The sequence below is a fragment of the Pelecanus crispus genome, chromosome Z (assembly GCF_030463565.1).
Source record: "Pelecanus crispus isolate bPelCri1 chromosome Z, bPelCri1.pri, whole genome shotgun sequence".
NCBI lineage: Eukaryota > Metazoa > Chordata > Aves > Pelecaniformes > Pelecanidae > Pelecanus > Pelecanus crispus.
In genome coordinates this window covers 31,802,826-31,830,209 of record NC_134676.1, presented here as the reverse complement: position 1 = coordinate 31,830,209, position 27,384 = coordinate 31,802,826, and the positions used below count along the sequence as shown (strand labels likewise).

At 38.8% G+C, this 27,384-nt stretch overlaps 1 protein-coding gene across 2 annotated transcripts in view; it reads left to right on the top strand.

Moving 5' to 3' along the window:
• Positions 1-27,384, top strand: part of GLIS3 (GLIS family zinc finger 3) — a 181,494-nt gene that overhangs the window by 14,896 nt on the left and 139,214 nt on the right. For both annotated transcript variants that reach the window (XM_075726129.1, XM_075726128.1), the window contains exon 2: positions 27,124-27,331. In XM_075726129.1, the coding sequence (XP_075582244.1) occupies positions 27,124-27,331 (208 nt within the window). The remainder of the gene's footprint in view (positions 1-27,123; positions 27,332-27,384) is intronic.

The window sequence follows — 27,384 nt, the reverse complement described above, 5'->3', positions numbered from 1 at the left end:
GTGTTCAGAGGCGGGCAACGAAGCTGGTGAAGGGTTTGGAGAACAAGTCTTATGAGGAGCGGCTGAGGGAACTGGGGTTGTTTAGTGTGGAGAAGAGGAGGCTGAGGGGAGACCTTATGGCTCTCTACAACTACCTGAAAGGAGGTTGTAGTGAGGTGGGTGTTGGTCTCTTCTCCCAAGTAGCTAGCGATAGGACAAGAGGAAATGGGCTTAAGCTGCGCCAGGGGAGGTTTAGACTGGAAATTAGGAAAAATTTCTTTACGGAAAGGGTGGTCAGGCATTGGAACAGGCTGCCCAGAGAGGTGGTGGAGTCACCATCCCTGGAGGCGTTTAAAAAACGGGTAGATGTGGCACTTCGGGATATGGTTTAGTCTGGTCTACCCTTGATTAGTCTAGAGTGGGCTTGGTAGTGTAGGTTAATGGTTGGACTGGATGATCTTAAAGGTCTTTTCCAACCTAGATGATTCTATGATTCTATAATTATCCTACTTGCTCATAACAAGGCTGTACATTTGTAAACATGACATTTTCTAGAGACTGACCTTCAGGAGAAGTTAAGTTAGTTAACTGAACAATTACTGAGATGCTTCTGAAATAATGAAAAATGTTTGCATCTTTGATTGGTCACTCTTGTAGCTGGGTTCACTGATCTAGTCCTGTGTTTTTGAACTTAATGTCCTCATACATGTGTACCCAGAAATACCCCTGAACAGTTGCGGTGCAATTTTTTGAAGCTGGGAGGTAGGTTTCAGATGAAAACTATTCTTGTGCAAACCTACAGCTGTTTGCTTGCAAACTACATTCAAATGATCTGTGTGCCAGCATGTGATTGATTAAAATTTCATACATGGGTGTAACTTCAGCACGGCATGTGTGTATTTTTACGTGCAGGTATTGTTTCACAATTCAAACAGACAGTTTGTATACATGATCATTTGTTCTTTTTTTGGAAGCACAGGTGTAGAGTTCTATAAAATTTCATCTTAAAATTGGACTACTTCTTTGGGCCTCTATATGGGCAACTGAAAGAAGAAGAGGGTGGGTGTATGTGGGAAATGTACCATCAGTCAGTCACTGTAGCTCTGGCTCTCTTGACGGTAGCAAATGTTTGTCATGAAAAAGCATACAAGCATGTGTAATACTAAAACTGGTACTGGTTTAAGTGACTCACTGTTATCTGTCTGGTATAGACCTGCCAACTTTTTTCTGCCTGTATAAGAGGTTTCATATGATAATGAGAAGAGTCTATCTATAGTGGATTATTATGCTTTAATGAGCAGAGACCACCATTTCTTCAGGTTTGCTAATTTAAGCATGAGTCTGATGTTTTGTCTGAGGGCAGCACCTCAAGGTCAGCAGAAGAGGCATGCCTTCCCCGGCTTTAGTTATAACAAAGCAGTTGCTTCATAACATTTTGCTTGTAAAAGCTCTGGAAAGAATTTTGGCATGACAGGTTGCCCTGCAGGTGTTCACACAGCAGGCCAATAGGGTCCAAGGGGACATCTCCAGGGCATAAGACTCCTGTTGGTGCTTGGAGTGGGGTGAACTTCAGCCAGTGAGAAGAACTGGTGTCCTGGCTCACCCATGGTTGCTGTGTGCAATAGTGAGCAAACTTCTGTTTTCCTCACTACACTTTCCCTTTGCAAATGTGTCCAAAAGCCTCATGAATTTAGTTCCCTGAAATGACACCAAATCTTGCTCCAGCCAACTTCCTATTAAAATCAGTGGTGTACTCAGAACTTTGTATTTGGGCTCTAATAAGGGATTACTTTGCACAGTGGTGTAACTCTCGTCTGCATGGTCAGAATTATTTTACATAGCTTCCCGCTTCTTTGAGGGCAGATCAATAGGGTAAAATGTTACTTTCATTCAGGGGGCATTCCTCTGTGTTCAGGAAAGGCTGCTTTGACTGACTTTGCTTTAGTACTATTTATTTCTTTATGAAATGAAGCCTTAAAAAAAAAAAAAGATTTTTAGTGGAGATGAATATGAAAGAAAAGATATTTAAGCAATGATGAGTGGATGCAGTACTTTATAAGTACATACTTTTCCATTTTCACTTCCTTGCTGTGTCTGCCTCTTTTTTAAAAGAAAAAAAACCAACAAACAAACAAAAAACCCCACCAAAACCAAAGTGTAAAAAAGAGGGAAGGTATTGGAGGTGCTTGACCATTGCTATCTGGTCTGTATCTCATCTGCAGAGAAGTAAACTCCATCAGACTAAATCTGTCTTCTACTAAAGAAGCTATATTTGGGTCTCCAGCAGAGCAGTGGGATAATGCTCTTTTCCTGCAGTCACATGGAACTGGTATTGTTTCATCTGCAGGAGAATTCAGACTCTTCTGCTTTTACAAAAAATTTTTGGGTGATTCTTACCTTGTATTAGGTAAAAATCCTTTACAGAATTGAGATTTGAAGAATTAATCAACAGTAGATTAAAACTAGTAGATTAAAAAACCCCAGTAGATTAAACTTTGCAGTGCGGCTAAAAAGCACTGATAAGTATTAAGAGCTTGCAAATTGGAAATGGCAAATACCAACTGGAAATGGCAAGCTTTAAAGTAACTTCTCCCAAAAAATATTCTCCGCTTTTCTTATTGGTGAAAGATAATACTAAAAATGTAAATGATTAAATTTGGCAGATACAATTTCTGAGTCTGTGGTCTGCAAGTGGTATAACTCTGCTGAATATTCCCAAGAAAGTTTCAGGAACACCATCTCCATGCAATGTCTGATTCAGTTCCCTGGTTGTTAGCAGAGATAAGAGCAGTCAATGCCTGTGATAGAGAATGCTGGTTGGCCATTATACAATAGATATGCCAAGACTTAAGGTAAGTTTTCTAAATTATTTATTATAAAAAATAGGGTAACAACTAGGGCTAACTTTGTAAAAAGAGAAAAGTGAAAGTAGTAAGAGGAGAAATCAAAATGTTTATTCATAAATCTCACAGGGTCTTATATGGAGTCCTTGCTGGCAACCAGTGCAGGGGTGGGAAGCCCTGCCCAGTCCTCTCCAGTCCTTTGCAAAGTCTTTGTGTCTGTCTCCCCTGAGATGTGACTGTCTGTCTGCCCACTGCCATCTCTTCAGCTCCATCCTGGCACTGTGCTGTACCCTGCTCTCCAGCCCTCTCTCCCTCCACTAGCCCAGCAGCTCCCAAAAGGAGGAAGGGTCTCTCTTTCCCAAGAGTGACCATGGTCTTGCCCCTTCTAACAGCAAGCGCATCCAACCGGGAGTGCACTGCTCAGGTCAGGCTGCCACAGCTTCATTGCGTTTTCAGGAGCTGTGGGATTGAAGACTTGCAAACTGCTCTAGGAGCTTCAAGGCAGAAGAAATGTTATCATGTCACTTCCAAAAAGGAGTTCCATTGACATGGAGGTGAATATTTAGGCTGGATTATGTTTTATTAACATTATAATGTATTTGGATTTTGTTGGTTATGAACACCAAGAGTGATGATCTTGTACAAGCAGCAATGAAATTGTACAGGTTTCTCTGTTTAGGTGGTATTTAGTATTGACTGAAGATGAAGATACAGCGATAAAAAGGTTCTCTGTCTGCTTTTCAGTATCCTCAAATCTTGGGGTTTTGATGAAGAATGTTTCTCTGTTTCACCTGAATGGCTCTTTTCTTTATTGCATCTCTTTACTGTTACTTGAATGAGGAGTCTAAGGCTAAACAGAGTACTTTTAAGTAGTGTTATGTCCTGCCTTTTACACAAAAAATTTAGCTTTACTTTACAGTTTAGGAATACAGTTTTCTCAGTCTGTCTGTTCCTGAGACTTGAATGAGATTTGGCTACTGAAAAGACTTTGGGTTTACCAAGGATTTTACCATGAATGGTTTGGAAACATTGTAAATAAGTGTTTTGAGCACAGAAGTTTAAAAAAAAAAATCTCTATATACAGTTTAATAATTTTTGCTTAGAAAGGTAAAAAGAAAACATACTTTTACTAAAAAGGCACTTGAGAAAACCCAGAATAAATTTTAATATTTGCCTCAATTTATAATTCATGCTTTATTCAAATACCAGTATAGTATGACAGGCAGTCATCATCATTGCTGACATTATCAACAGGAAGTTTACTTTGGCAGCTAAATATAGTTCTTGATTGTGTAACATACTCTTTAACATCCTTGTTCTGTCCTACTGAGATGTTTTCAATGGCTTATTTCAGAGGATAAGTTACGAGTTCAGCAGTAGCATATTTGATCTAGATTGAACTTAACATTTATTATATACTACTGTTTGAACATCTGTGAATAAATCTGCAGCTGGCTTTCAAGTTCCAGCCAACCAAACTGTAATTGGTCTGTCAATCAGCATTCACAAATAAACGTTTTTCTAAAAAAACTACTGACCCAGCATGGTGTCAATTAATTAGTGAAATGTATCTTCTAACACAATCCACACTGTTTCTTGTGAGTGCTTTGATGCTTTTGGCAGTAAGGGAGTACTGCTTGGATATTTATTTGCTTAAGCATGTAGCTAGAAAATGAGTTGGCTTTCAAGTAAGAGGAAATGTTTAAAAAAATCTTTTGTAATGTAAGAGAAATGCTGTTCATTTTTGGATCCTGAGGCCTGCTGGAAGACTACTTTTGATATCCTGTGTACCCTTCCTGGCCAAGTCCTGAGCAGTGGGATGGTTAATGCTGCTGCCTGACTCTTCTTTGCCCATAGAGGTGCAAGACTGGTGATTTTTGCCCACTTAATCTACACTCAGATTCTTGCTAGCTTTGCCGCACCACCTAAAGTGGCTTTCTATTTTGACTTTTTGCTGTGTCGGCGTCTTTCCCATCTTGCATATACTTTCTCAACTACTTCCTTCATTGGTGTGAAATACATTTACATGTCATTTCCATGTGAAAAGCCATTTATTTTTGAATGCATCATGTGTGTTCATAAGAACAGGGAGATTTCTGCCCTGAGCCATGAGTATTTATCCCTGAAATTACTGGGGTTCATGTGATGGGAATATTGTTTCTGGCATCTTGATTGGTTGCAGTGGAAGTGATTGTTATTTAACTGCACTTGTTTTGGTGTGAAGGTGGGAGAGGAAGCAGGGAAGTCACAAGGAACTGTTTTTGGATCATTGAATACATTTTAGAAATGCGTGGAGAGGGAAAAGGAATGAGGAAATTAATTTTATGTAGATTTGTATATTCATATTCATTTATTCATCTGTGATCATACAAACTCTGGGCAGTATTCAAAACCCAGTGAAACTGTCAATTTTTGGTCAGTTTATTACTGTTAACTTGGATGGGGAATGGGAAGCATTTGTTTCATAAAATGGCTTTATGTAGTTAATAGTCAAATTGCTAACCCTGCCTAGAATCTTGTGTAAGACCAACACCATTAATTTTTTACGTTTTTTCCTATGGCTGTTTTGAATTCCTTTCTCACAAAAGAAAAATAATTTTCTTGCCAAATATGGAAGCTGGTGAAGGCTTTGAAACTTTTATTGACCTCATGACAAGTCGTGTGCAGAAATTAAGTAGGGTTGATATCTCACTGGGATGTTTAACTTACCGGGTGTTTGAAAGGTGGAACAGCTTTGAGTCTGCCCCAGGAAATACTTGAAAAACAAATGAGACAGAGCATGTGTCTAGTTAGCTACTGGAAAACTTTCCACCCATGCCTGTTCCACATAGCCCCCTGACTGGTGGTTACCAAAGGCCACTGGTCCCCACCAGTTGGGATGATGGGTAAGTCCTGGTGTCCCCAGCATCACAATTCTGTCTCCTTTCCCTCTGTGTCTGCTTTGTCAGCAAGCCTTTCTAGAAACCAGCATGCTTGTGCAGGGTGTGCCTTGGAGCTTCATCCTGTACCTCAGATAACCCTGCCTTCTCCTTCTCGTTTGTATTTCCTCAGCACTCCTCTTACCTTCCTGCAGCTCAGCCCCTACCAGTTATGTTGAAATGCACTGATAGAAAAGGAAAACTTGCTCACCAGTTATGTTGAAATGCACTGATAGAAAAGGAAAACTTGCTCATGTAAAGAGCAAGTACAGTAAATTGTAATTTTGTGAGGTGGAGAAACTGAGACTTGGGGCTTGCAAGAATTCTCTCTCTTTCACTTGTGGGGAAAAAAAAACAAATCCCCAAGTCCAGAGATGAGTTTAATGTGAAAAATAAGTCTAAATAGATCTTGGTTTTAAATTTTGCCTTTTACAGATGTAATTATTATCTGATATGGAAAACACTGTAGTGACAGATTCTGAACCCCTTTCACCTACTAAATACTACACTGTGTAACGTTAAGGGCTAATGGGAGTAGAGGATCATAGACTGGACCACAGAAGATGAAAATGTCAGTATATGTCAGGCAACCGGGATTGAAATTTGAAAGTGTAATTCAAATATGGGTATAATTCTGTTATGGACGTTGCTCTTGATTCAAGTTTAGCAAGTCTGTGTGCACTTGTGTTGATTATAAGTACACATTCAGATTGGCTTCAGCTCCTGTGTGGGTTTGTAAATCTATTTTCATAGATTGGGGTCTTAATATTCTGTAGAGTGAAGGACCTATTTAGACTTGTGGATTTTCTTATCATTGTGCACTGACATTTATAAGGGGAAAACCTAGGATTTTTAGGGGTTTTTTTGGACAGCAAATGGCTGAAGTCGTCTCAGCCTTCAAACCTAAACCACAATTCAGAAGTCTTCCTCCCAGAAGAAGGGAAAGGACATTCCTTTGTGTGCATTCTGTAGAAGACAGACACAACCACTGGTGGCTACAGTACTAGGAAAGTGGACGGAGGAGAAAACATGGATGTTCTTGGGCTGGTGACTCTGCATAAGGCCTTGTGAGTGGGACGATCAGGCCCAGTGCTGAGAGAGTTCTGAAAATACCAGCTGGGAAGCTCTTTCTGCATGTCTATGTCCCCCATTGGTCACAAAAGTGGGAGTTTGTACATTCTTATTAACAGAAAATACTGCATGAACGTTCCCTGACTCCAACATGAGTTTCTTCTTTAATCTGGAGATTTTTTTTTTTTAATTAACCTCTGCTATTGAGAGAGGTGGTAAGGTCTGTGCAGCTGGAAAGACATTTCTTTTAGATGGTAACAACTTCTCCCTGTCAAAGGGTGAAGTTGAAACTCAGAATGAAAGGTTGCTGGAGCAGTTTATTTTTTAGTCCTTGTGGACAAGTCATGGAAGTTTTATTAGATAATGCTAGACTTTTATAGAGTCTAATGCAAAACTATGTCTATACTGCATATTTCTGCAGAAGTGTTGAAAGTGTAGGAAAAAAACTCATATTAGATTCTAGAGGTTTAGACTGATTTATTTATTTCATTCCAATTAAATTCCATAATATGGTATTCTACATAGGAGAGATTTTGTTGAAATTAATATGGTAAAAATAGTGTTGAAAGAAAGTTAATTGAGTTTGGATTATGAGCTGCCAAAGATAAGTTACTAAGCAATAATAGTAGCTTTGAAGAGAAAGAGTATATAGGATTTTTTTTTTGTCTAAGTGTCTTCTCTCTAAATGTTTTGAAAGCCTTGGGTTATTTTAGAACAGGAAAAACAAACTGTTAAAGAAATAATAATGTGTAGAATACTGACAAAGCATCTGATTTTCCAGCTGCAAACATTTTTTTAAATACTGTTTTGAATTATTGAAAGGAAAAACTGTCCATTGGTATTTGCAGTTGTTCATACCTAATGCTTGGTTGCGAAGGATGCAATCTGAAGTTCAAAAATTAAAATAAGTGAATTTCTGCTCCTAATGCAGAATGATAAGATTTAGGGTTTGACTCTTGGCAACTGTTTTCATCCATTTTTCTGGTGAATGTTCTAATTGTTTACAGTATTTCTCCTTATTATCTGTTTACGTAGTAATATATGCACATATCCTAAATTTATATGCTCATGACTAATGCAACACAAATTCAAAATACAAGACACAAACCTACTTTATTGCTACGTACAAGTGAATCAAATAGTGTAGCTGTCTAACTTGTGACAAGAAAAATAGCAGCCACTGATTACTGCTCTGTGTTTGTAATAATACTCTCATCACTGAAGTGAAAAAACACATCAGCTGCTTTTTGTATTGCAGTAGGACATTATGTCAGATTTTCCCCCTTATATTGGGGAAAAAAAAAAGCCACATGAAATGACATATCTGTATTGTATTCATGTCTGTTAGCTTTTGTGGAAAATTACCATGTATTTCCCTGATCTCCAGTTTTGCTGCTTTCTCCCTAGCAATTCCTCTTCTAGGTGCTCTGAGTTGTTGCTAATGCTGTATCTGCCAAAATCTGCTGCTGCTACTGTGCAAAAAATGTACAACTGCAAATTACAGAAGTATCTTAATGTCTGCACTGTGCCTGTGGCCATACCAGTCAATTACCTGTCATATGCCTTCAGTATGTCTCTTTTTGTCTGAAACGTACCTGGTCTATGAATATTAATAAACATTTTCCAGATGCTGCTGAGTCCTATTCAAAATTTCATAACATTATTCTTTGCATTAGGCCTGTAGTTGTATGTGGAAGTCATCCTCCACATCCTCCACACTCCTCCTGGAAAGGATGAGTAGTAGCACCTCTAAATTAGTGTCCATGGCAGGCATGATAACTCGGTAAAGACACAGGTTACTACTTGTCATTTCCCCAAACTGTTAGTATGTGTCAGGAGCATAACAGATGCAATGAAATCAAATGAAGTGGAGGGCAGCGATAAGTGTAACTCTTGCCTTTCATCTCTCAGTGATTGTGTTGCTTCCACTCTATCTTCTCCCATCCTCACAGTGCTCCAGTTATTTCCTCATCATTGGTACCTTTCATTTTTTGACTTTTCAAAGCGCTGTTCAAATTCCCCTTTCAGTCTCCAGTTTCTTTAGAGAGTGATGAAGAACTACTGTGATAGCACTCATGATAAGCAACAATGTTCTAGTGTTAAAAGTACATACTTTACATACAGCTATGGAAGGACATAGATACAGAGCAGCTACTGCCATGTGAATAATTGAAGTCGTCTTCTTGCACAAGAAGGTAAAGGTTTTTTTTTTTAATGCAGATTTCTTTTATTACTTTGCCTTTTACTTCTGGTAAGACCAATACTGATTGAAATTTCGTTTGGGTGTCAGAGCTGGAAGTGTGTGAAGGGATACCTGTGGGAGGAAGAGGGAGAACAAAGTGTACATGCCCCATGTTTACTTAACCACAATATAATTCTGCCAGCTGGACAAAGGGAGTATGCTGCTAATTGCCCTGCTACAAGCCAAGGGGAACACCAAGGACCAAATCTGTGTAAATGACATTCAGGTTACTTGAGAAGTTTTGCAAAGCTGTACTTCCTGAGGGAGAGACCTGGGAAGCATTGTGCGTCAGAGTTCACAAGTTTCAGCAGGAAGATGCAGTTTTGCTTTACTTTCTTTTCTGTACTTTATTTTCTTTACTTTTACTTCACTATTGTCTGCCTTTGTCTAGACCAAACACTGTAGGGTCAATCTTATTGGGACTGTTCGTTGTCCTGTTGTTGGACACTGAGAAGAGCATAGCTGTGTTAGTCTGGTACTGCTTGTTGCATCTTATCATTGCTTCTCTGAAACACAAATTGTGGTTCTCTTATGGCCTCATACATGAAAGGGGAAGACAGGCCACTGAAAACAAAATTTCCAGACCCAGCTTACTGCCCTCTGATCCTCCGTAGCCTTCAGGAAAATAAAGGATGACAATTTCTATATGGAAGCCAAGAGTAAAGGAGAGACAATGAAACAGGCTAGACTCCCTGCATTACAAGAAAAAAAAAAAAAAAAAACCAACAGACTTGGTTCATTCCTTTTAAATGGCATAAAGCACAACATACCCTGCGGAAAAAAATCAGAGTGTTACCACACATTTTACAGTTCTTACTCTTACAGTGTATGGGGTGTAAAAGCACCTAGAAAATATTTGAAGTTTTCTTGTTTCTTGTGTTTTTACAAAAGCCCTCTTGTGTTTTTACAAAAGCCCGTCAGGAAGATGTAGTCTCAAAACACTGACTACATGATGATGAGCTTGAGTTTGCTATAGCTGCTTGTACATTTCATTGATGGGCTTTTTCAAAACCTTCAGTGATGGTCTCACTTTAACTGATCCTGAGGTCTGAGTGTAATGGAAGTGAATTAAAAAACACTGGCGCTTTTTGAAAATCTCATTTCACATTTATGGAAGTAGAGGTGGGGACTGAGTGCAGTGTAGGTGTGAGACAAGATCGTATCCAAGTGCTGCTGAGAGCGGCTGTAGGTAGGGAGCTGGACTGAGCAAGTTCCCAGCTGTTGTAGACAACAGGTGTCTCCAGTGGTCACATTTAGTTGGGTTCTTGCACTGCAGAGTGAAGCTGAGACACCCTGATCTTGGTTTTTTTACATTGCCAGGTCATAAATGTGAGCAACTCTTGGAAAAAAGTAATTGTGTACATTAAAGCACTGTGCAAACTTTAACTAATTATATCATTAGTTTGTATAATTGTATATACAAACAAAATGGTCTGTTTTGCTATTGTTGGCACCATGCAAAACTGTGTAAAGGTACTGCACAGTCTTTTCATTTTTTAAATATGCAATGATCAGCTGATTATGAGCTACCATGGAAAGAAGGTTTTGTGAATACCAGCTTTTGAGTTTTTAGGTAAAGAAATTAGGAATAAATTCATCAAAACAAAGTTTCCAGCTGCAGTAGTTTTTTTAGAAGGTTTCAGATTTTTCCAGTGTCTGCAGACAGTTTGACATACATGCTTTCTTAGTCTAGACAATATTCTGAAGAGCAGTCTTGACATTTGCCTGCAAGAGCAAGAACCAAGGAAAAAGCTCTTTTTCACTTAACTTGAGTTAAAGAGCCTAATTTGTCTGCCAGGGGCTTGTCCACAGTGGGCACCTGCAGATGTGCAGTATGCTCTGGGGCTGCATGTCCCTGGTCAGTCTAGACCCACTCGGTTCACAAAAGTGTCTCACCATGCCAAGACCCATCTCGGGTTCCCTTTCTGTTTAGCCTCCTGATGGCAGGAAGAGGAAGAGCATGAGTAAGCTCGCAAATACCAAGTGGCAATTCAAAATATATGGGACAGCATGCCTGGTGTTGAGGGTGGAGGGTAAGCAGGGTCCTCTCAGTACCCTCACCAGTCCGTCTTAGCTTGACTGTAAAAGAATTTTCTTACAAAAGAAAATTTGTACATGAGTACATTTACAGACAACTCTGTGGTTGAAAAATGGTGATAAATGTCAAGTCATTAATACCATTTGAAGCATGCAATGCTTTCTATCACTCCTATGTGTAATGAGTAACTCAGCATAATCATCAAGAAAAAGTATGTGTGAAACTGTGTCTGTATTTTTAGGAAAAAGATACATTTCTGATCTAACATTTTACTGTGATAAACAATATGTTAAGTGTGATCTTTAACTTTTTTTCTCCCAGTTCAAGTCAATAAAGTTGACATATATTGGGAGGTGTTGATTTATGAATAGAATTGGGAGGGTTTGAGAGTACAAGAAAAATGTATTCCCATTATTGACTAATAAAAATGCTCTCTTAACTGCTACAGCAATTAGCCTAATTTTGTACAGTCATACATCAAACATTAGGATGTGGATTCCATGCAAACAACAACAAAAAAAATCACTGTTAATCTTTATTCTGCATTTTTCTTATATTCAGTTTTGGGGATTCTGGTTCAAGAAAGAGTCTGAATTCCTCAGTCTCTGGGGAGACTTAAGAAACTTTGTAGTATGTTAAACCAGAAAGAACCAATCCACGTTGATTGGATTAAAAAAAAAAAAAAAAAGTTCTGCAAAACAAGAACAAATAGTCATGAGCAGATTCTTTCCACATGATTGCTTTTGTCATGAATTCCTTCACCATATACTAATCTATAAGTTCATTAATGGTCAAACTGAATTATTTGAATAGTTCTTTACCCACACATCACTAAAATGAGTCTTTTAAATTAGATGCTGGAATCTTTTGCAAGGGTTTGTTAAAACCAGACTTGAACATAATGATAATAATCTCCTATTTTCATTTGCAACTACCTAGCATGTTATAGCTAGACCAAGATTTCTTTTAAAAAATTCATGGAGAAAGAAATAATTTTAAGAGTTGCAAACAAGAAACCAGGGGCTAAGTTACAATCCTAACAAATATGCTCTAAAAGTGTCTTTCATTGTTTCTTTAAAATGGAAAACTTGGGTGTGGCTGTTGAGATTTATATGATTTGGTTGTTTAGGTTAATAAAATGTATAGGTTTACTCTTATCACAGCTATCTATGATCCAGTCCCATAAATACTTAAGAATTTACACACCTTTACTGATATGAGATACCCTGTTCCAGAGGATTTACTTCACTGCATGCGGTCAAGCGGTTGGGTTGTTCATCCATTTGGCTGATCACATTGTACCTTTTCAAACTAATATCACAAACATTGTGTAGCAGTTTCAATGAAGCACCCTACTTCAGCCCATTAATAACTTTAGAAATATTTATGGTTTGTCCTGCCCCTCAGCTGCAGCCTTTTGAAAAACATGGTGGCAATCTACCTAAAAATCTTGTGATGACCATAACAATATTAGAAGAGTAGAAAAAATAGTGAAGATTAAAATGTAGTCATGAAAACTTCAGACTTTATAGGTGCCTGTTCATGAATTCTTAATTTAAGAATTGGCAAAGTTAAAGACACATTGGTAGCTGTATTTTTGCCCTGTGTATGGATACATTAGGTGGTGAAATGTGCTTATCTGTGATAAAATGTAATATGGTTTAGTTTCACATGCATTCTTAGTAGTACCCAGGTATAACACCTAAAGAGAAACAAAGGCATCATTAGTATAGCAGATATTTGTTATGTGAGGCTGTGATTGTGTTGCACTTCTTGTGGAATGAGATTAAAGCAACGACCCAAGAACTTGTTTTCAAAGATAGTTTGATGAAAACTTTACTCTCATTAGCATAAAGCAAAAATTGGGGCTGAAACTGACTAGTACCTATTTTGGACCAGAAATCAAAGGGACCATTGAGTAGGTAACTGATTAGGCTTAGGAGCAAAAATTCACAATCCAATGTATGTGGGTAGGGTTTAAGATATATTTATTTGGCATTGCAGAAAATGCTGCTGATTTCCAGATTTCAGCACCTGACTTTAAACAAGAAGGATTGTCAAAGGGCCTACAACCTTGTCTTAGCTGACAAACTTGGAGAGTCTCCAACAGTTGTTAAGCCCATTGAAACAGTCTCAGGATATATGCTTTTGGCCTTTTCACCTAGGAAACTAAGTAGGAGTTGTCTTGCATGTTAGGCAGAAGGAACAGGGCAGCTTCAGTTGTTAAGTTTCTTTTCTGATCCTGAGGACAGTCAAGAAGAGCTACCAAAAAGAAGGATACCTAGTTGGTATATGCACCTAGTGCTTTCATGCTTTTTATGGAAGTAAAGCCAGACCTAAAGTGAGGATCTTTGAGCAATTGATAGAAATTTTTTGTGATTCGCTTGCTGGCTTACATTTCCCTGTGAACATCCATATTCCTATGAGACAGGTATTATTCTGGGCTGCCTGCCTCACGTCCTAGCTTTTACCCCTCTTTGTAAGTTGTATGAGATAGGCTGTCACCTTACAGCCTGTGCTTGTATCTGTGGTGCAAAGCTGAAGTCCTTCTGGAGCAACCAAGAGGACAGGCTGTGGTTGGGGTCCTCCTTGTAGTCCTGGGGGAGGAGCAAGTCATGTCACAGCTTTTCATCCCACCACTGCATTTGGCCCACTGCCCTGATTCTGCAGAGAGGAGCTACTGTCCCTCTGCCTGTCTGTTTCAGGGCATCTTGGGTAACTCCTCATATACATCCAAGTCATATCTGCCTGAGAAGAGCAGGGGAAGGAATTGTGGTGGTTTAGTCAATATAATTTCTGAAAAGGGTGTGCATTAGGGAGCAGGATCACCTCTGTGGTGCCTGCAGCACTTAGCTCGGTTTGCAGTTTTGGCTGAGCCTTCAGCATTCCACTTTGCTTGGGTTTCTCAGGCAGAAGCATCCTTTTGAAAAAATGCCTGCTGATTACAAAAGCAACAACTTTTGTGTAATGATGATTTAAAGCAGAAATTGGCTTTCAAAGAATTGTTCAGAGTGCATAGAGTGCAAGTATTCATATTCATATTCATATTCCAAATTCTTGCTGTTGTCTTAAACCAGTAAGATTTCCCTGGTTATGAAACAAGTGGCTTTCTGTCCTGAAAATGCAAGCCTTGTGAAATCCTAAAACTACATTATTTGAACAGAAAACTGAATGTTTAATACCTGTCCAATGTTTAATTTTCTTTTTTCTCACATATTTTAACATAAAATCACAATGGGAAAGCATTCCTCTTTTCAAAATGGACTCTGATAATGTTTTTAGAAGTAAATTTGAAGTCTGGAATGATGCCTGAACTCCAGACATTCACTGGGAAGTGCTTCCCCTCCCTACCCTGCTGAGCTGGTTCCCCACACATTTGCCTCTCCCAGAGCCGTCTCCTGACATTCCTTTGGGTTTCTTCCATATCTAGTATACTGGGTCTGGATGGATGGAATTAACTTTCTTCATAGCAGCCTGTATGGTGCTGTGCTTTGCATTTGCGACTAGACAGTGTTGGTAACACACCAAGGATAACAACACACCAGTGTTTTGGCTCTGGGTGAGCAGTGCTTGCACAGTGTCAAGGCTTTCTCTCCACCACCCCACTACCCTACAAAAACCAGTCCAGTAGGTTGGGGGTGAGCAAGAGATTGGGAGGGGACACAGCCCAGACAGCTGACCCAAACTGACCAAAGGGATATTCCATGCTGTATGATGTCATGCTCGGCAATAAAAGCTGAGGGAAAGGAGGAGGATGCAGGGACATTGGTGGTAATGGCATTTGTCTTTCTGAGCAACTGCTATATGTATGGAAGCCCTGCTGCCCAGGAAGTGGCTGGACACTGGCCTGCTGATGGGAAGTAGTGAATACATTCCTTATTTTGCTTTGCCTCTGCACACAGCTTTTGCTTTTCTTATTAAACTGTCCTTATCTTGACCCAGGAGCTTTTCCATCTTACTTTCTTCCTCTGTGCTATTGAGCAGGGAGGCGATTGAGAAACTGGTTGGGTGGGCATCTGTCAGCCAGCCAAGGTCAACCTACCACATCTAGGCATTGAAAACTCTCTCAAACACATACTGCAAATGCACACTCTTTCTTCATTCAGCCTGCCTGTGCAGACTTTATTCTTGAATGTTGTATCAAGAAGAGGAGCTAGTCATGTAAAAGGAAAGATACTATTACCATTATTCTGGTTATTGTTTTTTCTTCAATTATAAGCACTTTAACTCTTCGCTGTTGGCCTGGTTGAGTCTTTTGGAAGTGGAACGGGCTTTGTTTTGCATCTTCAGCATGCAGTGCACATCAGAAGTACTTCAAAAGCAAACTTTTTTTTTGACATAAAGTTTTACAAACTGTAGAATAGAGCGTGGATTTCAGTAATAGTGATAGACAACCACAGCTGACTGTTAGAGGTGCTGATTTATATCTTTTCAATTCCTCAGGGAATTGCAAAACCTGAATTGCAGGGAATCAAATCTGTGCAGTTTAATGAGGATCTAAAGAAACATATAATAAATTGTATGAAGAAGAATACGTGAATACCTGCATATGACAGAAGTTTGAAAAATTATCTAAGTAGCTCATAAGGCAAGGTTCTGTTTGTAAAAATGACTTGTGTACTTGTAATTTAACTTCACTGAAGGTCAACAGGATGAAGTCCTCAAAGATGACATAATCAATTTTGAACATTTTACTCTTACCTATATAGCACATTCTCTCTGTCAAACTAATGTAAAGATGGGTATCGCTTGATTTTTTTAGAAGTATGGAGGAGAGATACACACTTGGGATGACCAGCTTCTTAAAAAGATTTCAGTGTCCATCAGGATGTTTGTGTGGGTTTCCACACTTTAACAAAGGTGCTTCAGCTCGGCAGAGCACACATACATTTGACTTTTTTATGCCTTTGTCCATGAACACTTCTTTCCACCCTTCAGACAGCCCTTGCAGACATGCACACACACCATTGCGCTGGTATGCCAGTGTGGTTTCCTGTGTCTTTGCATCAGACCTTACTCAGTAGCCAACTTTGGATGCCAAACCCTGCCAACACAGCAGCCTCCTCTTCACAAAGTAATAGCTGTGGTTAAGATGTCATTCTCCATAAATCAATTTTGGCGAGGATGACTGCAAAGGACAGGAGCTGGAGTTGTCTTTACAGCGCCTAAGCCATTCAAGTGGCCTTAATCCTTCCTCTTATTACCCTGGCTTTGTGGAAGGTAGATGGACTCACTTTAACAAGATGGAATGAGGTTTTTTTGGTCTTTTCTTTTTGATCACAACAACAAAAGACCCGGGAAATTCCAATTAATTAGCATGCCTTGGGCTAATGAAAGAATAAAATTGAAAGAAAAATGTCTAAAGCTTTGAGAGGAGTGAAAGCATGTAGTGACAATACAGATTTTAAATACTTGTGGCTGTTTGTATAATTTTCCCAGGGTTTGTCTCTCATTGGCTTGAAGAGATAAGAGTGGAAAGGCAAGTGGAAGGTTTTGTTTGGACCATGATGTAATAACATTTCAGCTTTTAAGGAATCTAAATAGGCTGTAACATGAAGGATGCTGATAGTGGCCTCCTCTAAAAGTCAGTTCAAATAATAAGAACTGCTGTCATTTTATTATTGCAATGCACCTAGCTGACCATGTATTTCATAGAACAAGATTGCATATGAAGATAGTGGTAGAAATTTCCAGAGAGGTTGTGGTAATCATGCAGGTGGACTTGTAAGGAGTAATTTCTCTGTCTGCAAAATGTTCTTCTAAGCTGCTCTGAGGTAATCTTATATCCTGAATTGAGAAAATGAATGCTCCGCATAAGTAAGTAAACCTTTATAGTAGAAAAAAATGTTCTCTTGGCCACAGAAGTTTCTTTTCTCTAACCACAAGTTGCACTTGGCTTTTGGCCTCTATATCTTTGCAACTGTTAGTTTCATTGATCTTTATGCTTCCTTAAGGACATGACTTTCTGACTTTCTGAACTTAAGGACTCGTGACAAAACAGTCACAACTACTGAATCCAAGGTATGTTTGAGCTGATTGTTGTGAAGGTGGAACAACCAGAGATCAGTGCGGGAACTTTCTTAATGATGAAAATAACATGTGTCAAAACCATTTTCTTTTTCTTGACAAAGTACTTTTGTTTCAGGCAAAAAAAGTCTTTCCATTGTGTGTGGAATGAGATTTGCATAATGCTTTGAGATACTGTTACTGTAGCAATTCAGACTTTGATAGCGTCTGATAGACATGCTTGAAATGTATATATCAGTTAACAAGATTATCACTTGAAAAGACAATTGTATTTTTACTGAAAAGTTTTTTGTGGTGATAAAATATATTGATATTTAATGAAGCATGAAACTTTTAAATGAACCACAAAAGCAACAGCTAAACTAATTAACTGAGTATAAAGCCTCTTAGAATACATACGTTATGTGGGCTGTATGCTTGTTATTTCTGCCTGGTTAAACTGGCAACTAGGATAATGTTCTCATATTATCTTTGAGGAGAAACAGCATTAAACAGTATCTTGTTTTTAATGCAGTGAAAAAGAGAAAATTATTTGTTTGTACTGCTCAGAAACTCAGGAACAATGCCGTTTTAAAAATTACCCTTTAGTATCCTTGAACAATGGTCTTTATCTGGGAAACAAAAACATACTGAATGTGATTGCAAGTTACTTACATTCCTGCTTCCACACTGCAAGAGCTAGTTTCTGCAGTTCTTTCCATGTTAACATTTGCCACCTGTTCTTAACAGGTTGGCATTTATTCTTTTCTTCTTGTGCATTTCAGTCTCTTAAAGGAGGAAAGATGCTTTTCTGAGAAGCAGTGGTCAAATACCTTGGGTATTCTGTCAAGATTTGGAAAGAGAGCCTCATATGGGATTACAGTTTTACATTGAACAAAGCTTTTATTGCATGCGTTTTTGCTGAACAGATGTCTCCTGCTGGATCATGACATGCAATTCAGTCTGACACTGATGTGTTACAGTACAAAGACTGAGACTTGACCGATACTGGAGGTAGAAAGCAACCTCCTTGCTCTTCTGCCCTCTGCTCAGGACTCCTGCACAGCTGGCACCAGGTTTTACTAGGGGCAAGTTGTCATAGATCATTGGAGTTAAGTCAGCCCAAACCTGCTGAGAGTCTGTCTGTCCACTTACTCCTGGTGCTCTGCTGGACAGAGCTAGCATCCCCATGTCTTAAGTGGGTAAAGGAGATAAAAGATCTTCCCTTTGCCTGGAGCCTGGAGGAAGGAAGGGTTCTGCTTCTTTCTTCCCATTGTTACTCACTGCTCATACAACTGGGTTGACAGGAGAAGGGAGTATAAGGCGTGCACAAGGAAGGCTGCCTCCATGTTAGATAGTAGTCCAATGAACACAGCAAGAAACCAAAAATTACCGTGTGAACAGGGCGTACTATGCTGCCTTGGTTCAGTACATGGAACGATAAAGTCTCTTCAGTAATGGATCTGCTTGTGCCTATGGTTAGAGATAGCAAAGTTCCTGCGTGGTATTTTCTAAAACACTAAGGATATTGAGATAACAGAAATTATCTGATCTGAGCATCCTGAGGAAAAAAACTTGAATTACTGGGAAAATGCTAAGTATGTATTTCTAATGTGAAGAAAAGCACAAATGTGCAGTGAAGGTTGAACAGTGCTAGAAGTTGTGGGAGATGAAGTGTTACAGAGTCCAGAGAATTAATTTTCTAAAATGTTTTCTTACTGCCCCTCCATAGTGGGCTGTTCCGCATTGTAGTCAGGTGGTATCAGCAAAGAAGTATTCCAACAACACTGCCGGAATCGATCCTCTTATTTTGCAGTTGAGTGCAACACTGTTTAAAGGGCAAAGCGTTTCCCTGTAGATTTCATTTGAGTCCTACCATTCATAATGTATGAGGAAGTTCTGACAATATTATTTTTTGGTTTGCCCCTCAAGTAATGCCACTTGCAAGTCAGTTGAAATAACAGTCTGTGCTCTCACACATACACAGATGTATATTCTGTGTTCATTTAGGTCAGATTCAAACAGTAATATCCCAATGGCACTGGAACTGGAAGGTATTATCTCTAATTCCAATATAATTCTCTTTTGTTCTTTCAAATATCTGTATATTTCTATTTTGATTGTAATAATAATTTTCTCTCTGTATTGTAATGGTGTTTTAAGGAGCTGGCCAATACTAAAATTCAAAACATGAAACTTGATTTTTTTCTCCTGATATTATTCACCATTAGATAAATATACCAGTAGAGTAATGTATTACATGACTAGTGAAGTTTCTCTTGATCCATACCAGTTACTTGAGAAAAATATGAGGCTTGCACAATGTATTAATTTTTCAGAAGTACAAACTAAATGGTCAGGCTATGTTTTGTAGGTAGAAACTTACCAGAAGCTGATGTGAGTAACTAATACTATAGAGAAGTGGTAGTATAAACCAAAGGTGTAAAGCTGTATGTTTTCTGCAATGGAAGACCACATACTGTATATTATCCTAACAAGGACAAAAGCAGAAGTCATCTAATGTCATTGATAACAAATAAGGAGTTAACCATTGCAGTTAAAACATTTGTATTTTAGTTCAGTTAAACATTTACTGGTCTGTGCAGTAGTTAACTGATAACTTTGTACTTTTTATGCAAAATAGGAAAACAAACTAGCTTTCAAAATAGCTTTTTAGTAAGTGGGAGGCCTTCCTGATATAATTAATACTGATTGAAAATTAATATGAGATATTATGTGTATGCAGATCTAATTGAAAATCTTTGTTTTACAACGTGCGTTTTGTTCTGGAAGTGTTCTGAACCTGACTGTTTCATAATATATTCTTAGTTTAGTCATTACAAGACTACTGTTTTCATTTGTTTAAATTCGGTAGTTAAAGTGTTCCATAGAAGTAGGTGATCTCATTGCTGTCTGCTTGAAACCAGCTAAGTTAATCACCTGTGAGGTATTGTTTTCACCGGTCAGTTCTGGATAATTTTTTACCTTGGTTCCACTTGAAGGGAGACATTGTTTTTCATTGTGCTTTGTCAGTCTCTTTTGTCTCACAGTAGAGTTGCTGAAAGTACATGCTTGATTACTTCATACAATGAATGGCAAATAGCACTGGAAACTAGTGCAAGCTAATTTACCAAGTGCACTCTGATAGTGAAGAAACAGCCTTTCCAAGATTCAAAGCATGGAAAGCTTTTAAAGTGCATACATAATATTTTCTTATAATACAATGTGGTCATATAATTCTGTTTAGTGTATTTCCTCCAGATTATTTTTCTTGATTGTAATGATTAAGTCTCTGCAAACAGTTAAGAACATGGGAATTGCCAATACTAGTCAGATTAATGGTCTGTCTAACTGACTGTTCAGAGTGGATACTGCCAGAGGCTTTGGAGGAAATTTCTTACTAACAAGGCATTGCTAAAAGAAAATCATGAGCTAAGATCCTAACCATGAGGTTAAAACCAGTGAGGTTTTAGAAGCTCAATTTCAGAATTTTCTCTCTAACTACAAAGCCTTGATTTTTTTTAAGAAAATAAAGGCCAAGAATCTCTGTTTCACTTACACGTAGTGTCTGTGTGGTGTAGTATAGTTGAGAAACTACTGTATTTCATAAGACTTGAAATAAAAATCATAATTTGGCAACTTTTTGAGTAATTTACTTGTACCCTGAAAAATTCCAGATTGCATGCCATACAGAAATTGGTCATATCTAATGTAATTCTGACTGAATTTTTGTGTAGTTCACCTACAAGCCTCAAGGTCTCCCAAAAAAGAGTTGGGTTCAGAGGATGATACGAGTGTGAAGAAACAGACAGATTCCCAAACAGGCAAAGATTTTGGCTGATCCTGTGTTAATAGAGGCAAATGGCAGTCTCCCCCCTATTCTGCCTTTTTTTTTTCCCCTTTGAAGCTCCAGTTTAACACACGTAAAGAGGATTTCAAGGAATCTGATATCCACTGCCCTGCGGCTGGTGTCTCTGTCTATGTAGTTGGTGTGAAATAGTGCCTCTTAGCTGGCTGTAGAAACAATAGAAAAGTGGGGATTGCATTTAAGGACAAAGGGACAAGTGCTAGCTCTCCAGTAGTCATTAATAATATGACTAAAATTGGTGGAGGGGAAGCCTGAAAAGTTTGGCAGCCCCAGGGCAAGAGGGATTGGAGTATTTCCCATCTGGAAACAAGTCTTCCAAGCAAACCTTTGAGTTCATTCAGTCAGCAGCTACTGTGAAGCCCCTCCAACTAGGATGCCAACAACCTCACAGATACAGTGACACACAGCAAAGATGAATGTGGTAGTTGAGGACTGCAACATCCAGAAGATTCACCATGTTGAGGAAACAAGACCAAATTTGGTTTGAAAAGGCCTTGGTGGCTTATGTCTAATCTACGTGAAGAATACATTGACACAATCTTACTTACTGCTTTTGTCTCTGTCCTCTTTAGTATTTATTGTCTTACAATATGCTCTTTTGGGTGTGCCCTTTTCTCCCCACTTTGCTGAATACAGAATCCACACAAACAAGAGTGGTAGCCAATTACAAGGGAAACATTAAAACCAGCCGTTCCCAAAGTTCATAATTACTGTATGTCAACAGACAGGAAACCCCCTAGGGAAATTACCTTTTGCTCCTTTGTTGCAATTCTTTTATTTCTAGCTGTTATTCTAACAGCAACAAGACAGATTTTCAGATAATTTTAATAGCTTTCTTTCATACCGATTAATTCAGTTACTGCAGAATTTATTGATGTAAGAGATGATTACATTTGATCTGGTGTTATGTATTTGCTATGTTGTTGTCGTGGTTTAGCCCCAGCCAGTAACTAAGCACCACGCAGCCGCTCGCTCACTCCCCCTACCCCGATGGGATGGGGGAGAGAATTGGAGGAGTAAGAGTGAGAAACACTCCTGGGCTGAGATAAGAACAGTTTAATAATTGAAATAAAGTAAAATAGTAATGCTAATAGTAACAGTATAATAATGATAATAATAATAATGATACACGAAGCAAGTGATGCACAATGCAATTGCTCACCACCCGACGACTGATACCCAGACAGTTCCCGAGCAGCGATCGCCGCTCCCCGGCCAACCCCCCCCCAGTTTCTATACTGAGCATGATGTCATATGGTATGGAATAGCCCTTTGGTCAGTTTGGATCAACTATTCTGGCTGTGCCCCCTCCCAGTTTCTTGTGCACCTGGCAGAGCATGGGAAGCTGAAAAAGTCCTTGACTAGCATAAGCAGTACTCAGCAACAACTAAAAACATCAGCATGTTATCAACATTCTTCTCCTACTAAATCCAAAACACAGCACTATGCCTGCTGCTAGGAAGAAAATTAACTCTATCCCAGCCGAAACCAGGACAGTTGTGCACTTCAGAACACCAGATAATTAAAACTGGTTTTTATTGCTATATGTTTTTGTTATGTTATCATTTATACATTGGAAACATAGTTTACAATTTTAAAGGTTTGGCGAAGCAGTTTCATTTTATAACCCCAGTTACTTGGCAGAATTAACAAGTTAGTACTCTTGACTTGGAGAAGTAGACAAAGAAATTGCTTGGTTTTCAATCAATATCTGATAAAAGAAAATGTGTTTAAATGGAAATAATTTGATATTGGACTCTGCCTCCAAAAAATATGAGCAATGTAAGTCAAGAGAATCTCATCTGAAATGCAGTGTACCTAAATTAAAGTAGTTGTATTTTTCTGTGTTCTTTGAATGTTCTTCACAAGATTGCAGTGAAATATTTTTGCATGTCAAGGATGAGTGAAGTTTAGCTATTAACCAGCTATAGAGAATAAAGAGGGAAAACAGGCAAGCTAATGAATGAGGAAGTGAATGGATTAAAATATTTCCAGAAAATATTTTTACTGTTTATACTTTTTAATTATTACTGTTAGTTATTGATAAAGAATAGTTTTTATTTATGTGTAATATGTTTATTTGGAATAAATGACATGGTAGTCAACCATAGCTCTTCCTGTGAGTCAGCTCAGGGCTGATTCCACCTCCTCAACTATTGTTGCCTGTATTGACTATCTCCTGATTTATATTTTAGTATATAAGAAAAGCTTCTCTTGCTCGTTTGAAATATTATGTCCATGTATTTTTCTTAGAATCTACAGCCTCATTCAAACCCACTGATGTCCCGCAAAGAAGTTCCCATTTATCTCAGCTGATGTGGATTCAAGACCTTAGGGAGTTCCTGGTTGTCCTTTCCCTGTCCTGAAATTTTCAGGCTTTGGGTCAGTGATACAGCAAACCTGGACTGAGGGCGCCTCTTGCATTGTGGGTATATGATGCCAAATGCTGATGTGGGGCATAATCATTCTGCCGTTTCACATTTATTCAGTGCTTTTGAACGCATTTTCTGACAGCTTGCCTTTTAGCAGCAGGCTCATGCCAGGTCAGATGTCCACGTTGCACCCATTTAACTTTACACTAGATCAGATGTGGTCTGTACTCCTGCAGCTGGCTCAAAGTCAGCATAAGCTTCCTATCTTGTGCTCTGACTTAGCTAAACAGACATGTGATTGTACGCTTACGCCTGATTCAGATCAAATTAATACTGCTCAGTGATCTGCAGGGCACAGATGAGGTATTAATGATGGTCTTTTGGCACATTTACACCTGTATGAAACAGTGGATAAAATGTTATGACTTTGCTTTTCACAGCAGTAGTCTTTTACTTTGCAGTCTCTTTCAACAGTGGGAGCTGATGAGAGATTCTTTCTTGATAATCTCTCTCCCTCCCTGCCCTGGCCTTCTAAGTGGAAGAATTGTCATTTTTCCCCACAACAGCAAAAGTTTATCAATGATAAAAAGAACAAAACCTTTTCCTTCCACTTCTGCATCAGACAAATGCCCAGGCAAATGTTTATCAGGACTGGAGTCTTGCATTACTTTTGTCTGTCATCCCAGTAATATAATATTGCCAAAGTACTCCTTTTCTCATGTTTTTCTTTTCAGTGACCAGTGACCAGACCATCTTTGGCCTTCATCCTTAGCCTTACACAACAAATTCTCTTAGCTATTCTTGGCATCACTGAGGTGCTGTTTATGCACAGATAATAAGAGCAGACACTATAATTGAAAGAGAAACCAGGATGTATTGAGGATGCAACATTCTGTATTTAACAGTACTGGTTTGACACTACTGCCTTTTCTGGTTTTGCTTTTCAGGGTTTTTATTTCTGACATGTAAGTTCCAAGCAGCTCAGGTTTAATTGTATGTAAGTAGCAATTTCACTCTATGGTTGCAGATTGTTATTTGAATCGACATAATGGCCTGTCCCTAAATGAAAATCTTACAAGTGCACAGCCCTTGATTTCCTGAATATAATAAACTAGATGTTACTGATACCATTGAAATTTGTTGAAAGTGGCTTATGAGTGAAGGGCATTATGGTATCATACAGGGAAGAATCAGTATATATGTGGTACATTTTTGTGGTAGAGCTGCTTTTCTCAATGCTGAGTAATAGGTTTACATCTTATTATGTAGTCAATATATATAGGCTCTACAAGCTTTACAACTGTGTTTCAGTGTCAAAACCAGTTGGATTTCTTATGTTATTATAGCATGCTTCCCTGTCTTTTATATCCTTTGGTGCAGAAAGCCTTTGGTTCTACATACTAAAGAAACTTTTCTAAAAAATAGCTGACTGAACATATGTAGTATACACACACATATAGGCATATTATGTAGTATTATGTATTTTATATGATGTGAATGTGTCATGTAAATTTTTAACTTCACCTCACCCAGCCTTTTGCTAAGAGGAGTAGCATTCATATTGTTACCAGGGGCAACTTACACTTTTTGCTGGCTGGTTCCATTTTAGCACTCTGTAACATTATAAAAGCAACTGCTGAGTAGCACACTGATTCAGCTTTAGTGAGTTCAAAATACAAACTACTTCACAAGAAAGAAAATAAAATGCCTTTTCTTATTCTTTTGATTTAATTGGACATCTTTACTGAGAGCAGACAGCAATCCTACAAAGTTTAAAAGCTTATTTTTTGGTACCCACAACAGAGTTGAGTGCAGTACAAGGAATTCTCCTTACATGTTTGTCCTTGGAAATTTCCAGTCCTTCTAGCTAAATTTCAGGATAGGTTATTAAATGTTTTCTTCTTTCCTTACCCTTGGGTTTTCACCCAGATGCTCTATTCTTCACTTATGTTTCGAAGTGGTAGCAATGAGTAAGTTTTTCTTAAAGGGCTGCCATATTTCATCCCAAGGAGTACATTTTGGTGGTGGATCATGCAATCAACTTGTAACATCTGTACCTGAATTTACAGAGCGCTTAGCATCCCAGAGAATCATGTATGTGCTCCTCACATATGTGTGAGATATTAATAGTCAGAGGGAAGAAGAATTTGAAAAGAAGGCACAGACCCCTGAAACAGGAATAAACATACAATCATAGAATCATAGAATCGTTTAGGTTGGAAAAGACCTTTAAGATCATCCAGTCCAACCATTAACCTACACTACCAAGTCCACACTAAACCAATCAAGGGTAGACTAGACTAAACCATGTCCCAAAGTGCCACATCTACCCGTTTTTTGAACACTTCCAGGGATGGGGACTCCACCACCTCTCTGGGCAGCCAGAGGAAAAAAGAAATTTTTCCTAATTTCCAACCTAAACCTCCCTTGGCGCCGCTTGAGCCCATTTCCTCTCATCCTATCGCTAACTACATGGGAGAAGAGACCAACACCCACCTCACTACAACCTCCTTTCAGGTAGTTGTAGAGACATATCTATTTGTTCTCTTTTTTTTTTTTTTAAAAAAGAAAACTATAATTTGAAATTTCTAGGGTGAATTGCAAATTTTTAAGATAATCCTTTTTCATCTGTAGGAGATTGGAGGAGATTGAAGGATCTGGATTTTCTTCCTGTGACTGTGAGGGCTGTCAATGCCTTAATGTACTTCATTGTGAAGTTCATAACCCATTCAAACATCCTTGAGAAAGACTAGTATATGAGTTATACAACCAAGTCAAAAGTAGATTTAATTTAGAAAATGGTTTGAATTGATGTACTTTTCACTATTTGTCCTAATGTTGCTATCCTGCTTTGGGGAGTAGTCTGAATATGGGGAAGCAGCTAGAAATGTGAATTATCTAATTGTTAATTTCCAACTGTGATGAGAATTCCATATTACGACCTACATTCTAACTTTTTCATCTTGATGTGTTTTAATGCAGGGGATCTTGTAAACCACCATCTGTGACCTAAATCAGAACACAAAGTACATAGAGCATTTCGCAGATATGTCCCATTTGCCAGCTACCTCTGTAATCATCTTGTGCTACTGTGTAATAGCGATCAGTCTGAGTCATTGCAGCAGTGATTAAGAGCAGACTGTGGCCTTCTAAAGAAAATCCAGAATGCTTCTCTGCTTGATCCGTCTCAAATTCCTCTCCCCAGACCTCTGAGGAATGCTGGGTTCCAGCTGTAACTCTCTCCTGCCAGGGAAACTTTGCAGCCTATGTACTTTGCCACACCAGACCTATTGCAGGGGTTGCTATTTGCATGCCTGCCTGCAGTCCCCTTGCTTTTTGGATGACTAGTAGTAGGAATGATGGAAGGGTTTGCAATGGCTTGGAGCTGTGGGGTGTGGTAGGATTCAAGGCACAGTGGTGTCCCTGCAGCCTCCTTGGGTTCTGTCTTCCCTCCTTCTTCAGAGACAGGTGAGCTTATGGCTTGGCTGTCTCTCAGCTGAGGGCTGCTCTTTTACCCAGACTCTTCTAGTGGTGTTTTTTCTCATGTTTATCCATGACGCTTGTTCTTTAGTGTATGTACTTCAGCATGTTTTAAATGTGCAAAATTTATTAATTCCCCTTTAGAGAGGAGAAGTTTGCAAAATACTTCTATTGGTGCCCTGTTTTGTCCTCATCTGAAGATTCTCAGTTCCAGTCACTTTTCCTACTTTGCAAAGGGATGTGAGTTCTGTGGCCTCATCGTGGATTCATGGGAGATGAATACTAACCTGCCTTGTTTATTTTTAGGAGGTCTTGGTTATGGACCCCAGTGCAAGTCCATTGGAAAAGTCAGCTGCAACAATGTAATAGTCACCGGCAGTCCCATGACAGTTCAACAGCTGGGACCTGTTTCACCTCCTGCTAATCAGGTTTCAACAGCATGCAACCAGATCACCCCTAGCTTAAAGAGGTCTATGGATGTTTCCAGCCTGAGCGCTTCTCCATCAGATACAAGGTCCTGAGTTACTTTTTTATATGCAGTACTTTAAAAACGGGTATTTTAATTCT